Consider the following 13076-nt stretch of genomic DNA (forward strand, 5'->3'; position numbering starts at 1 on the left):
TTTTTTTAATTATTTTTAATTTGTGCCTTCTTTTCCTGTTAAAAGATATGTTTTTTGATATTAAAGGAAATCTAATAAAAAAAAATCATGAAACTTGACTCTATATATTAACTTTTTTCTAAGGAAGGCGGGAGAATCGAATCTTGATCACAAAGGTTTCTACAGACAGAGTTAGAAGTTACTTTTTTAAAAGTTTTAAATTATATAAACGTATTTAAATAGTTTTATATATAATAAAAAAACTATCATTAGATTTCTATATATTTAAAAAATTTATTAATTATTTTTTATTTTAAAATTACTCAATTAAAATATTTTATATTTTATAAAATTAAATTTTTTAATTTTTTTTATTAAATAAATCTTTATTCATCGTTAATTCTATTTAATTTATTTAATTTTAGTTATTATTTTATTTTATCCATTCTATTTTCTTTTTTTTTAATTTAAAAAATTTATTTTTTATTTTTAAAATTTCAACTTTAATATGTATTTTTTTTAATTATTCATTCATTGTACAATTTAATTTTATATGCTATTTTTATTATTCAGAAATAATTATCTCACTTAATTAATTTTTAATCTATTTATATAATTAAAATTATTTGTAAAATTATCTAGAGAAATAAATTTTAAATTTTATAAAAAAAATATTTTATGAGTAATATTTTATTAATTAATGAGTTTTATCAACTATTTAAATTTTAAAAATAATTTAATTTTAAAAATATAAATTTAATAGATAATAAATTAGATAATTTAAATTTAAAAATACTTAAATGTAAATTAAGTATTATTTCTATAGATAATAAATTAAATTATTTAAATTTATAAAAAATAAAATAAAAATATTGTTTTTATAGCGAGTTAGATAATTTAATTTAGAAAAATAAATTTTATAATAAATATTATATTAAATTAAATTAATATATTATCTATAAAAATAATACTTAATTTACATTTTTTAAATAAAGATTAATTAATAAATTTTTTAAATATATAGGGATCTAACAATAATTCTTTTTGCTATATATAAAATTACATAAATAACCTTACATAATTTGAAAATTTTCAAAAGGGGTTCATGAGTTTTTGGCACCAACATGAATTCGTATCTGTCAGTGCGTAGAATTTTTTGATATATATATATATATATATATAATTGAATGGATAATAAATTTTTTTTACAAAAAAAACATCGATCATGCTTTTTTTTTTTTTGAAGAGAAAATATATTGAAACCAGGAGAAGAAACAATCATGCCAAGGCTTCACAACCCACCCCACAAAAGATTGACCCAATCCAAGCGTGACATGCCAAGGGAAATTAACCAGGAAAACAGCCACAAGATACAATCTCAAACCAATAAAACCGAAGGCAAAAGGGACCCGCAGCTAACAGGGATTAGAACGACTAAGCAAGTAAAGATCAAGCCACTAAGCAAAGAAACTGCTATGCCAAGAGATATTCTGCTCTACTAAGAAGGCAGCAGACCAAAAGCTTCCCTGAGAGCATGCAGAAAGAAGGATGGAAACAAACCTATGGAGCTAAAGATCAAGATGAATACTGAAGACTAAGCTATTCAAAGGTGGTCTCTAGAAATAGTGTGTGGTGTCTTAATAAACTATTTCCAACTGAAGCACATAAATTTCAGAACCTGTTTGGCTTGTTAAAATGATCAACCCAAATTATTTTAATGGTTTTGAATTTAAATAATAATATTAATTCAATTGCAATTAATAAATCTAAATCTTATAGTAAGGATATTTTTAAAAAAAATATTGGCATGGATACGGTCTATAGATTAAGAAACAAATAAATATTTCTCAATGAGAAAAAAAAAAAAAAAAAAAAAACTACTTATCTGTGGTTACTAGTGAACTTTTTAATTTAGGTTAAGCCCGCATCACCATGCACATAATGCGGTCATTGTATGCCTATGAAGAGTCAAATACTAATTTAAGTTGACGCTACATTAGAAAAACTGTGACATGCTCTTAGCCACGTCCAAGTTAAAATTTTTTCTTATAGGACTTTAATATTCATTCAATCAATTAAGATTAGCCAATTGATTTTAACTTGTGCAAGAGAAGAGTTAGAACTGTTGGATAATATATGCAAAGGTTTAGCCATGAACTTAGACTTAGCAGCTTTATGAAACAGTCGCCAGTTAGATCAAGGCGACTTACGGGCTGGAACGAAACAAGACAACAGTGAAAAGACAGATGAAACTGTATCAGATTGGGCTTGGGGAAATAGAGGAGCTGACAGCAGCTACAAGTCAAAAAAAGAAAAAGAAAGAAAGAGGTGTCATAGAGGATAGGTGCCCGCTGTTTAGGGCTTTTATTTAATCAAAAGAAATTTAAGTAAGAAGAGAGTTGTGAGTTGTGGGTGAGGCATGGATGGAATTGTAGAGAACCAAGAAAAGGGTTTCACACACACAAACACCCCTCTTAACTTTGAAAACAACAGGTGAATGAGCCAAAGCCCATGCAAACGTCCCTTTCTCACTTCCCTCCCTTTCCCCCACCTCTGCCGCCTCTGCTCTCTCTATCTCTTTCTACACACACAAATCCATTGGGAATGCCAACCATTCATTTGCTTTCTCCCTTTAACCTCAGCCCTTTAGGACTTAACCCCCTCTCTCTCCACTGCCTCCTGTTTATGATCCATCAACAAAATGTACAAGTTAAAAATTAAAAAATTAATTTTATAACATGTAAGGAGCGGAGAGAGAAGGGAAACACTTTCTGCTTCTGCTCAATCTCCTACTAAATTAGTGGTATTTCCCCTCTTCTCTTTCTCTTTCCTCTATCTCTGTCTCTCGTCTCCCTTTATATCCTATAATAACAACTCAACAATCAAGAAGATCAGATCCAAGAAGAGGATTATCTGTCTATCTATATATCCACTGATCAGTCACTCCATCAATCAAATCAACAAACAAAAGAATCAAAAACATGTCCTCCTCATCAGCTGCCTTTTCACCGGACCACCTCTCTCCCTCCGACCAGCTTTATTACGTCCATTGCAACTTTTGTGACACTGTCCTCGCGGTATCATTTTCTTTCTGTCTTTTGTCCCACTCTCATCTTATCATTACTCTATATGCGCCACTGCATTCTTCTTCTTCCATGGCATCATTAAGGGTTCCAACTCTAACTTTTTGTGTCCTAGGTGAGCGTCCCTTGCTCTAGCTTGTTCAAGACCGTGACGGTCCGATGCGGCCACTGCAGTAACCTCTTGACCGGGAACATGCGTAGCCTGCTTCTTCCTGCGGCTAACCAGCTCCACCTTGGTCATGCTTTCTTCAATCCGCAGAACATCCTGGTATTCAAGAATTTAGGGTTTCAAACATACTATAACAATGATTGATATTTTATTTGTGTGTGTGGTTTGGGTGGGTGGGTGGGTTACAAAAGGAAAGAAGCTAACTAACACAATTACGATGGTTAGATTGATCTATTATTTTAAAAATCCCTACTTTGGTATCAATGCACTTCAGAAATTAGGGTTTACAAGCACTAAACAAAATTAGAAGAAAATATAGATATAATTCTATGAAAGCCATTCTCACAGTTACTTGGTGATGCCAGGAGGAGATTCGCAGCGCAGCACCACCGAATATGATGATAAATCAGCCCAACCCAAATGACCCACTTATGCCAGTGAGAGGAGGCATGGAGGAGCTCCCTAAGCCACCGGTGGTGAACAGACGTGAGATTCTTCACTATTTTTTTTTCTCTACTTCTCTAACATGACATCTGGGCTTTTAAATTACAGAAAGTCCCTCCATAAGTTCCACATTTTAGGTCAATGGACGACCTTTGTCTAGTTGAAGACGTGAAAGTTAGTTAACACCGTTGAGTGTTTGTAGGATTCTCTAGCCGCAGCGGTCCCTTAATCAACAGTGCCTGAGATATATTGTTTTGTTTCAAGCAAGGATCTTTCGGACACTTGTTTCATGCCTAGCTTTCTTCTTCATTTTATTTCACATTAAAAATGATACTACCAGAAAGCCTACTTCAGACCTCCCCATATAGCTCCTCATATCACTTTCGAGACCCCATGTAGCTATGACCTATGTGCAACAATATTTATTTACCACTTGCTAGTTTCTTCATTTGTCTTTAATTACTAAGCCCCAATTTTGTAGCTGGAAGAGAAGCCTAAAAAGATCCCTTTATACTTGCGCGTCAAACGGGTTTTTGAATTCCTGTCGTGCATTATCGTTAACTATGGAAACGCATAGTTTTTATTCTATTTGATAATTTTGTCTAGTTTTATGTATGTGAAAGAGATTTTTGCCCCCGGAAATCTAGATAATGGATTGATAGATAGATAGATAGATAGATAGATTGATAGAGATGATGATGAAGAAATGATGAAGAGAGAGAAAGATAATGAAATCAGAAATCTTTCACAGAGTCAGCGAATTGATTTTTTAATGTCTCTGTCCTTTTGTTTGTCTTTGTTATGTCTGCGTGCTCCATCCAAGTCCAGCTCCGGAGAAGAGACAGAGAGTCCCATCTGCCTACAACCGCTTTATCAAGTAAGCAGTCTTTAACTTAATTAATAAAAAAGATGGAAGATCAACTAAGGCTTGAATTAATTAGTTTCTCCTGTGTTAAATGATGAACTACTGTGAGGAATTTGTATGTTTCTATGAAGCATATGCATGATCTTTACACGCATGTGTACCAACCTGCAGGGACGAGATCCGACGCATCAAAGCTGGAAACCCTGATATAAGCCACAGAGAGGCCTTTAGTGCAGCTGCAAAGAATGTGAGATCCGAGAAAATTCAACTAGGGTTCCATTCAATATATTGTGTGCAAATAAATAAATTAGCTAAGATATGATAATAATTAATAAATAAATAAATAAAATAGCTAAACATTTGTCTGTTTGTTTCAGTGGGCCCACTTTCCACACATCCACTTCGGACTTGTGCCTGATCAACCCGTGAAGAAAACTAACGTGCGCCAGCAGGTACGTAGTCACTTTTGAAACCCTAAAAGCTAAAAGTTCTATCTTTTCACACTGCAATCCATTAACAGTGTCTGTCTGGGTTTGTGTAGGAAGGAGAGGACGTTCTCATGAAAGATGGGTTTTTTGCTCCTTCCAATCTGGGCGTTGCCCCCTTCTAATAAGTGCAACTCTTCCTTTTCATCTTCTCTTCTCCTCTTCAACTGTTAATTTTTAGGCTTTCTTCCCAGGAGACTACTAAAGACAACGCATGGGTATTTATTAGTTGGTTTACGTTATTAATGTGTTTGTGAGAGGAGTTTTCAAGCTTAATTAACTGCTAATCTCCCTTTAACAGTAAGAAAAGGAAGGTTGTGGGCTCTTTGGAATTCTTGCAATGTTATCACCACTGATAATGACTCCTCCTATCTAACTATTCAACCTCTCATTACATTTTGACTTTTCTCCTTTGTGTTCTTTGATTCTTTTGGCCGTCTTTCTGCACTTCTACAGATGCACTACATAACAGATTGCCAAGCTAATATATATATATATCTTTTGTTAGTCAATACAGATCGTATAGGTAAGATTTAATAAATAAATCAGATTTTGGTTTATACACGCTCACAATCACGGCATTTCATGAAAATAGAATTAGTTGCAGGTTGTGTTTTTTTTTTTTAAATGAGGGATGAGATTGGGATATTTAACTTGAGACATTCTAAGGTTGACTAGATACACTTACCCTTCGGCAAAAAAAAAAAAAAAGAAAAAGAAAAAGAAAAAAAAAACATTAAGCCTGTGAGTGCATGCAGGTTTTGATGTTATTAGTGAGTTAACTATAATTTCCAGGATGGGAAATTGGATGGTTAACTAGAATTCATAGGTATGACAAATCATTACATGCTTCATATGGTATGCTACTCGCTGGCTTTAAAGAAGACTGTTGAATAATGCTTAAGTTTCTTGTTCTCGCTGATTTTTTAAGTCTAAAATTATTGTAAAGCCTATAACTCATGCATAAGCTGGGATGTTTTCTTAAATTAACTTGGATTTTTTGTGAATAAAGCTGTTATTACAACCATCTCTATCCAGGCAACGAAAATTCAACAAGTTTCATTCAATGCTTCATCAAGTCTTTTCCGTATGCAAAATTTAAAAAAAAAAAAAATTCAAGAGTAATAGGATAATAAGCTTCATGTATGTAATCTATTATAAAAATTAATACAAAATATTAAAGAATAAATCTCACTTCAACAAATTTACCTTCGAATTATATAATTGAAATATTAAGAAACTTGCAATTTTAAATTTTAATTAATGAAAAAGTAATTTTATGTTATGATAATCTTAATTTTAGTTTAACTCTGAAATTAATATTATAAGTAATTTTTATAAATAACAACTCTTAATTTTATATCTCAAAATATTAGTAGTTCTTTAAAATTTAAGGAAAATAATATTTTATAATATGTGGGCGAAAACATAAATTTCATTGAAAAAATTTATTATTTTGTATTTTTATATTAATTTTGATACAAAATTAAAACAACTTTTACAGTTTGAGTTTGCTTAAAGGGAAGATATATATAACTATGTTGAATCATAGAGTTATAGCAAATCTAAATCTATTTCACATATTTAAAAAAATAAATCACAAAAGCGATAAATATAAATAAAATGAAACAAAAGAACTAATGAACTTTGGTAAAAATCTTTTAAAAAAAAAAAAAAGCTTTGGTAAAAATCCCTAACTTGTTACGTGGACGACATAAAATAATTGCATGGGTGGTCCTGAGTGTAGAGTCTTTATAATTTGGTCACTGGGCCAATCTCATTAAAACCCAACTTGGACCCTATCCCTATGCACTCAGCGAATGTGTATTTATAAAAGAAACTCTTTGTAATTTTAATATATATCATATTTTCTGAATTACCTCTATATTAGTAATTGTGAATAATTAACATATTATTATTAAAGTAATAATACATTTTATTTTAAATATAATGATTTTTATTATAGAATACAATTTTTAATTAATTAAAGATATGAAATATATATTTTTTAATCAAACTAAAGACTTTGTTTCAATTATTTTATTAAGTTTTATTTTTACAAAGTAACAATATAGTAGTTGAACTTTGCTAGTGAAAAAAACAGTTGAATTAAAATATGTTAAATGTAAGTCAAAAACTAATCTTTAACAGTCAATAGTTGACAGATTTAGGTCATTAAATTCTGCATTTTCCTGAATTTCAACAAATTATTTCAGGCACAGACACACTGAATTTTTCATCTCATGAGAAAAAAAAAACTAAAAAAAAGGAAGATTAACACCTGTAATAGCAAAAATGTTTTCGTTCAAAGTCCGGAATAAATGTTACAGAAGAGCTGGGGCTAATTGCTCCTAGAATACAGAGAAGACGGTTTCTGCTATAAGGTCATGCATCCAAACTCCAAGCCTAAAAGAAATGTTATTCAAGCCATTGATTTTAATACTTGTAACACAACAGAAGCATTTATTGCACAACTTTCTATTCCAGATTGAATTGTTATGTATCCAAAGGAGGCTTATGTGGTATACAGTGTCCAAGCTCAAAAAAGAAAAGTGAAACACAGCTAGGTAATGTATTTTTCTGTCAGAAATGGAGCTTGCAAGCACAATCTATAAAGAAGAAAAGCAAAAAATAGAACTTTACAGCAATTTTCACATACCATCTGGTATAGGAGAAGAAAGATGAAAAGGTAAAATTCACAACCAAGATGGAAGCATAATTACACATCATATAGCATCCAAGCTGCATACTGCCCAGTTGCTCCCAGTGCCCAGAGCAAGAATGCAGCAAAGATCTGGTTTCTCCAATTGTTTTATATCTCATATTCCATATTCCTCCCTCAGCATATTTAACTGAGGCACCCTTTGAAACACTGAACGAATCCCTTCGTATTCCTGTGCCACTGTCATTTACCCACAATGACGGTGTTGCAGAGAGTCATACCAAAAGCAAGACAAATTATTTTGCTTCGGCTGCTTAACTTCTAATTTCCTACATGATACAATCATGAACAACTATCCTGTACATTTCAAACCACATAAATAGACCTTGGACTGAAGAACTGTTCTCCCAATCTTAAATCCTGGAACTACCGTAAACCCCACCTTCATCCGGGTTTTAGCTGGCAAGGTGCATCTTCTAGTTACATCTTCCATATATACCACTGAAAAATCAACCCCTCTTTCCACCTGGAAAATCTCAACAACAGGATCAAATGAAAACGCCAGCTTATGAAGCGTCCATACTGCACTAGCCATGTTAACAAATGACTCGTAGAATATGCTAAGTGACCTCCATGAATTCAAAACAACTTCATTTTGACCCATGTTACTGAAAATCGATGATTCCATTGTTGCATGAATAAGTTCTTGATACTTCTTTTCACAAAATCTTGAAAATTCACAGTAAGGATTCCTATGTAGCAACTCCATAGGACTGCTAGAGACATGCTCAAGCAACTGCTTCAACGAACTATGAGTCTTGTCAGAATCAGAAATATGCCCATTACAAAGGATTTCAGCATCACCCTCATCCAAACCAAAACTCTTTAAATCAAAACCTCTAAACATGCCCAAACAAAAATATGAGAGAAAAGCGTAGCGATTATGCCCTGTTTTTGCATATTCAATATCAGCATGAACTGAATTCGCCGCCAAATCCAAATCCCACCCAGCTTTTCTCATTAAATCTATCAAAATATTTGTGAACTTATGTGTAGCTCTACAAGCATCATTTATCACAGAATCGAAAACCCTAACAGACAATAAAACATCACAAGATTTAGGCGAACTCAAATTACCAGATAATCTCTTTGCCAACTTGGAATTACACCTTTGTATGTCGCTCAATTTCTTCCTTAAAGCCGAAACTTCGTTATCCTTTCGATCAATATCTGCTTGTAAATGGTCCGAAACAATCCCCAGAACTCTCAGCTTGCTTTGATTTTCCTGTACTTGAGCTTCCAAGCACGACCCAATAGGCAAAGCTGCCCCGAAGTCGGGATTCGTACACAAATTGACATAGAATTGCTTAAACTTAGATAGACTCTGAAGATGCGAAACCAGAGCTTCATCCGCGACCTTTATACCCTTTTCATTGAAAGGAACATGGGCAGTCTGTAGCTGCAGATACGAAGCTTCAAATGAAGAAACTGTCGCAAATATGGAAGAAATCAAAGTTTGAGCGGACTGGGCGTTTAAAGGCGTGATCTGGGTCTGGTTCGTCAACTTACTTATCGTCGGTTGATGTGATAATTGTTGAGGCTTCCACGAAGGAGTTGGAGAGGTCACTGAATTTTGATTGAGGGGTTGATCGGGCTTGAGGATGATAACTTTCTGATCGGGAATGAAATCTTCAGCGGAGTCGAGGAGGGAGAAACCGTCGATGTCGGATGGGTCATCGGCGGCAGTCTCATCGGCGAAGAATTCGAAAGTTTTGGTCTTGAAAGCGATGGCGAACTTCTGGAACATTTCAGAGATAGGTGGGGCTTTGGGCGTAGTTGAGGGGACATCCATCATCTCTGTCATGACAAATTGAGAGGAATTGGCTTCCTCTGTTGTTTTGGGTTGTTGAGAATCGGATTAAGTTACAACTTTCTCTTCCCCCTTGCCTGAATTCAGATCAGATTGGAAAAGAAAGGGAGAGAAATAGAGAGAAATGTTAAGGGAGGTACTGTTACTTTTTCTTCAGTGTGGTGCTTTGAATGACTTGGAAGGAAGGTATGCGTGTGTGGCCTTGGGTGACTGCAGCTGCTCCTGTTGCTGCTGCGGCGCTTGCTTCTTTAATTTTTCTTCTTTTTATAATTTTTTTAAAACTCCTCGTTTCGCTGACTTTAACAATATGCTTAACGGTAATAATAAGGGAAACGGCTAGTGGACACTGTTCTTTGCGATTCTATACATATCACTGACTAAAATGATTAAGCGGATAACGCGTTAAACGGCCAAAGTTAGTAACTTTAACAATAAAATATCACGTGAAAGTAACCCTGAATTATTATTATTATTATTATTTTATATATAATCAGACTCAAAATAATTTAATTATCTCCCAAGTAAATCTCAAGTTTTCTATATATACATATATATTTAAAAAGAGAATTAATTGTAATCAACAATTTAATGCAGCAAATAATATGAAGCCAAGAGGGGACAAAAAGTTAGTTTTTAAGTGGGAGAGAAACTGACTCTTCACCTGCATAACCATTTAGGCCTCAGAATTTGTCTTATGCATACTAAGACTGATTAAGACATTGGGATAAAATGCCAAGTTAAGCAAATATATCCCTAAAATGATTATAATTAAATAGTAGTTTAATTGTGGTAGTTTTATTATGTTGACCTCTTAAATCATTATTAGGAATATAGACGACGCTCAGCACTAAAATAAAGTGGAGTTTGGTGCTACTTCTTTTTCACTAATTAAATACTTGTAGGGCTTTAGCAGCTTCACTATTTAATTCAACTCTCCACCACTATTTCTCATCATCATCACAATATTAAATTGAATTCCTCTTTCATTTGGGTCTTGAAAAAGACAAAGTTTGATCATTTCTTAATAAAGATTTTTCCTCCTAATTACAAAAATAAGTGGGTAAGCTGTTGGCATTTCAATGTTAATTTTGTAATGGAATCCAATCATGACTATAGTACTGTTGCATTGAGCAACTCTGCCTCAAAGCTACCTTTTAATAAATGTATTGTTTTGTTTTACAACACTATGGTGCTAGCTTTACGCTCCCTTTAATCATGTGTGATGCTTTTAGCCGACAGATTTTAGTGGTAAGCAAGCCTTCACAAGCTCATACACTGCTTCAAGTAGCAACCAAGTCCAAGAGAACCCTTTAGGAGTAGGTTGGATTCCTTTGAGATTGTAAGTTGACTCTGGGACACAACACAAGCCCCACTTGAGGAGTTTGGTTTGGCGAATTTGCGGGCATGATTTAAGGCGGTTTGTTTTTACCAAGTCAAACTTATACGATGCGTTTTGATTAGCATTTTTGTTAAGTTCTCATTTCCTTTGACAAATCTGATTGACGACCACCGTTTAAGAAATTTAAAACCTAGGTTTGAATTTTTTGTATAACCGTAGCCAATTAGGTTTCATATTCAAAGCAGAAGTTGTTAAGTTGGTAATGTAATATTTTAAGTAATTCGTTAAAATAATTTGCTATACGTAAGACAGAGACTTTTATTAATTTAACCCAAGCAATCATGGTGCCTCTTGCCCCTTGCCCCTTGCCCCTTGCCCCTTGGTGGTCTGCACGCCAAGTAAACTGCTTGCATAAATTTACGTAAAGACATTAGATAACCTTATCCCTCACAAAGACATCAAAATACAATGGTCTCTGTCTGTATTTTTTTTTTTTAATTAAAACCTATTGAAAACTTATTTATAATTCAAATGGTTGATTGTCTTGGTACTTAATTTAATTTTGTACATTAAACTACTGAAATTGTTGATAGAATTATCAGATTTTTAATTTGACACTCAATTTACTATACTTAATGGACATACACTCAATTTACAATACTTAGTTGACATTAATAAAAAATATCTAATAAATTATGAGTTTAATACACTCTGTTTAATAGAAAAAACGGATATTTCTTACTTATTACATCCACTTAAATAATGAAATAAAATGGAGAGATAGAATGTTCAACTAAGATAAACAGATTCGGGAAAAATAAAATTAAAAAAAAAAAAAAAAAGACAGCAAAAACGTGAGAAGTCACTAACACTTCCTGGGCTGCTGGGCTTCTATACTTAGTGGGACACGGTGATGAGTTGGACCACCTGTGAACATGGTGATGAAGCCCAGCAAACGGTTAACTATACAAGTTCTTTAATCAAATAGAACTCCAAGTATTTATGAAATTCAACTTTTTATTTTGAATGAATTTAAGAGATCCAGGAAGGTATCGTTTGGAAATGTAAATAAGATTGGCAAAGGGCAAGTATTTGAGAAATCAGAGAAATACAAACACTTTTACAAGACATTTTTAATGAGTAAATAAAGTTTTTTAACTCTCAAGTCCCGATTAAGTAAGTTTGCTGCTAGTGAAATTAATATGTTATGGCATATTATCCGCATAATTTGTATTTTTTTTTTTTAAGCTTGCAAATTGGGGCGATTGCCGTCTATGTTCAAGGCCCAACTAAGACAAACTCAAGATGGAAGCCCCTAACAAAGAAAATCTTAGAGCTAAGGAAACCCAAAACAATACCCAGCTGAGAACGATTCTACCGCCTGCTTTGCCGATCAAAGCAAAGCAGCCGAACCACAACTGCAAGTCGCAGACCACAAAAGTAAAAAAAGCCCAACAAGCCCAAAACAACTCCTGACAGTGGTGGAATTAGGGGAGCTGGCAGGTCCACTGCCTGCGCTCCTCCCCGCTCTCCTCCAACCAAAATGATTTCCTTTCAGACCATTTTGTAATTATTCTTATCTTGTCTCATGTTGCCCCATCTACGACTCAACTTGCGCCCCCTAGCCTAGCTCATTCTATTTCATTTTTAATATTCAAGTCTAATTACTTCGGGGAAAAAAATGTCTAATTGGTTTCAGAATTTTATTTTACCCAATTTAATTATTCATACCCATGATTAAACAAAAATTTCAATTCATCAAGATAATAAATTATAATTGTTTATATTTATGTGAGTGAGCATCAGATTTTAAGATAAATGTTTACATAGAGTTAAGGAGAATTTTTTTAAAGTTCGACTCCTCCAACCCCCTAATTCATAGAAAAATAAGAGGAAAATTTTTCTATCGTCTTGTTGTGACTTCCTCTTTAATAATGCTCAACTTTCTGACAAAATCTAACACATTGGCCATGGTTGATCTCCATGGCATTTTATTCAACCTTTGGGATTTGGCCATGATTGAGGCGGCTAGAAACTCTGGATCTGCACGTTAAATACCAATAAAATTATTGTGTCATATAAACTTATATTTATGTGTATAATAAGTTAATTAAAAAAATATAAATAAATGAATATCAAAATATAATAACGAGCATAATTATTTTTATATAAATATTTCA

General features: G+C 33.2%; 2 protein-coding genes across 2 annotated transcripts; one reads left to right on the plus strand and one right to left on the minus strand.

Moving 5' to 3' along the window:
• Nucleotides 1-2642: 2642 nt before the first annotated feature.
• Nucleotides 2643-5433, plus strand: LOC110615668 (axial regulator YABBY 1). Its single transcript, XM_021757666.2, has 7 exons — nucleotides 2643-3056; nucleotides 3178-3330; nucleotides 3597-3717; nucleotides 4504-4552; nucleotides 4712-4787; nucleotides 4918-4992; nucleotides 5082-5433. Exons 1-7 carry the CDS (start codon nucleotides 2961-2963, stop codon nucleotides 5148-5150), a joined length of 639 nt encoding a protein of 212 aa, XP_021613358.1. The 5' UTR covers nucleotides 2643-2960; the 3' UTR covers nucleotides 5151-5433.
• A 2038-nt stretch (nucleotides 5434-7471) lies between these two features.
• On the minus strand, nucleotides 7472-9815 carry LOC110615667 (protein GRAVITROPIC IN THE LIGHT 1). The gene has a single exon (XM_021757665.2). It carries the CDS (start codon nucleotides 9549-9551, stop codon nucleotides 8040-8042), a length of 1512 nt encoding a protein of 503 aa, XP_021613357.1. The 5' UTR covers nucleotides 9552-9815; the 3' UTR covers nucleotides 7472-8039.
• Nucleotides 9816-13076: the final 3261 nt, after the last annotated feature.

Source organism: Manihot esculenta, chromosome 5, assembly GCF_001659605.2.
Source record: "Manihot esculenta cultivar AM560-2 chromosome 5, M.esculenta_v8, whole genome shotgun sequence".
In the NCBI taxonomy this organism is placed as follows: domain Eukaryota; kingdom Viridiplantae; phylum Streptophyta; class Magnoliopsida; order Malpighiales; family Euphorbiaceae; genus Manihot; species Manihot esculenta.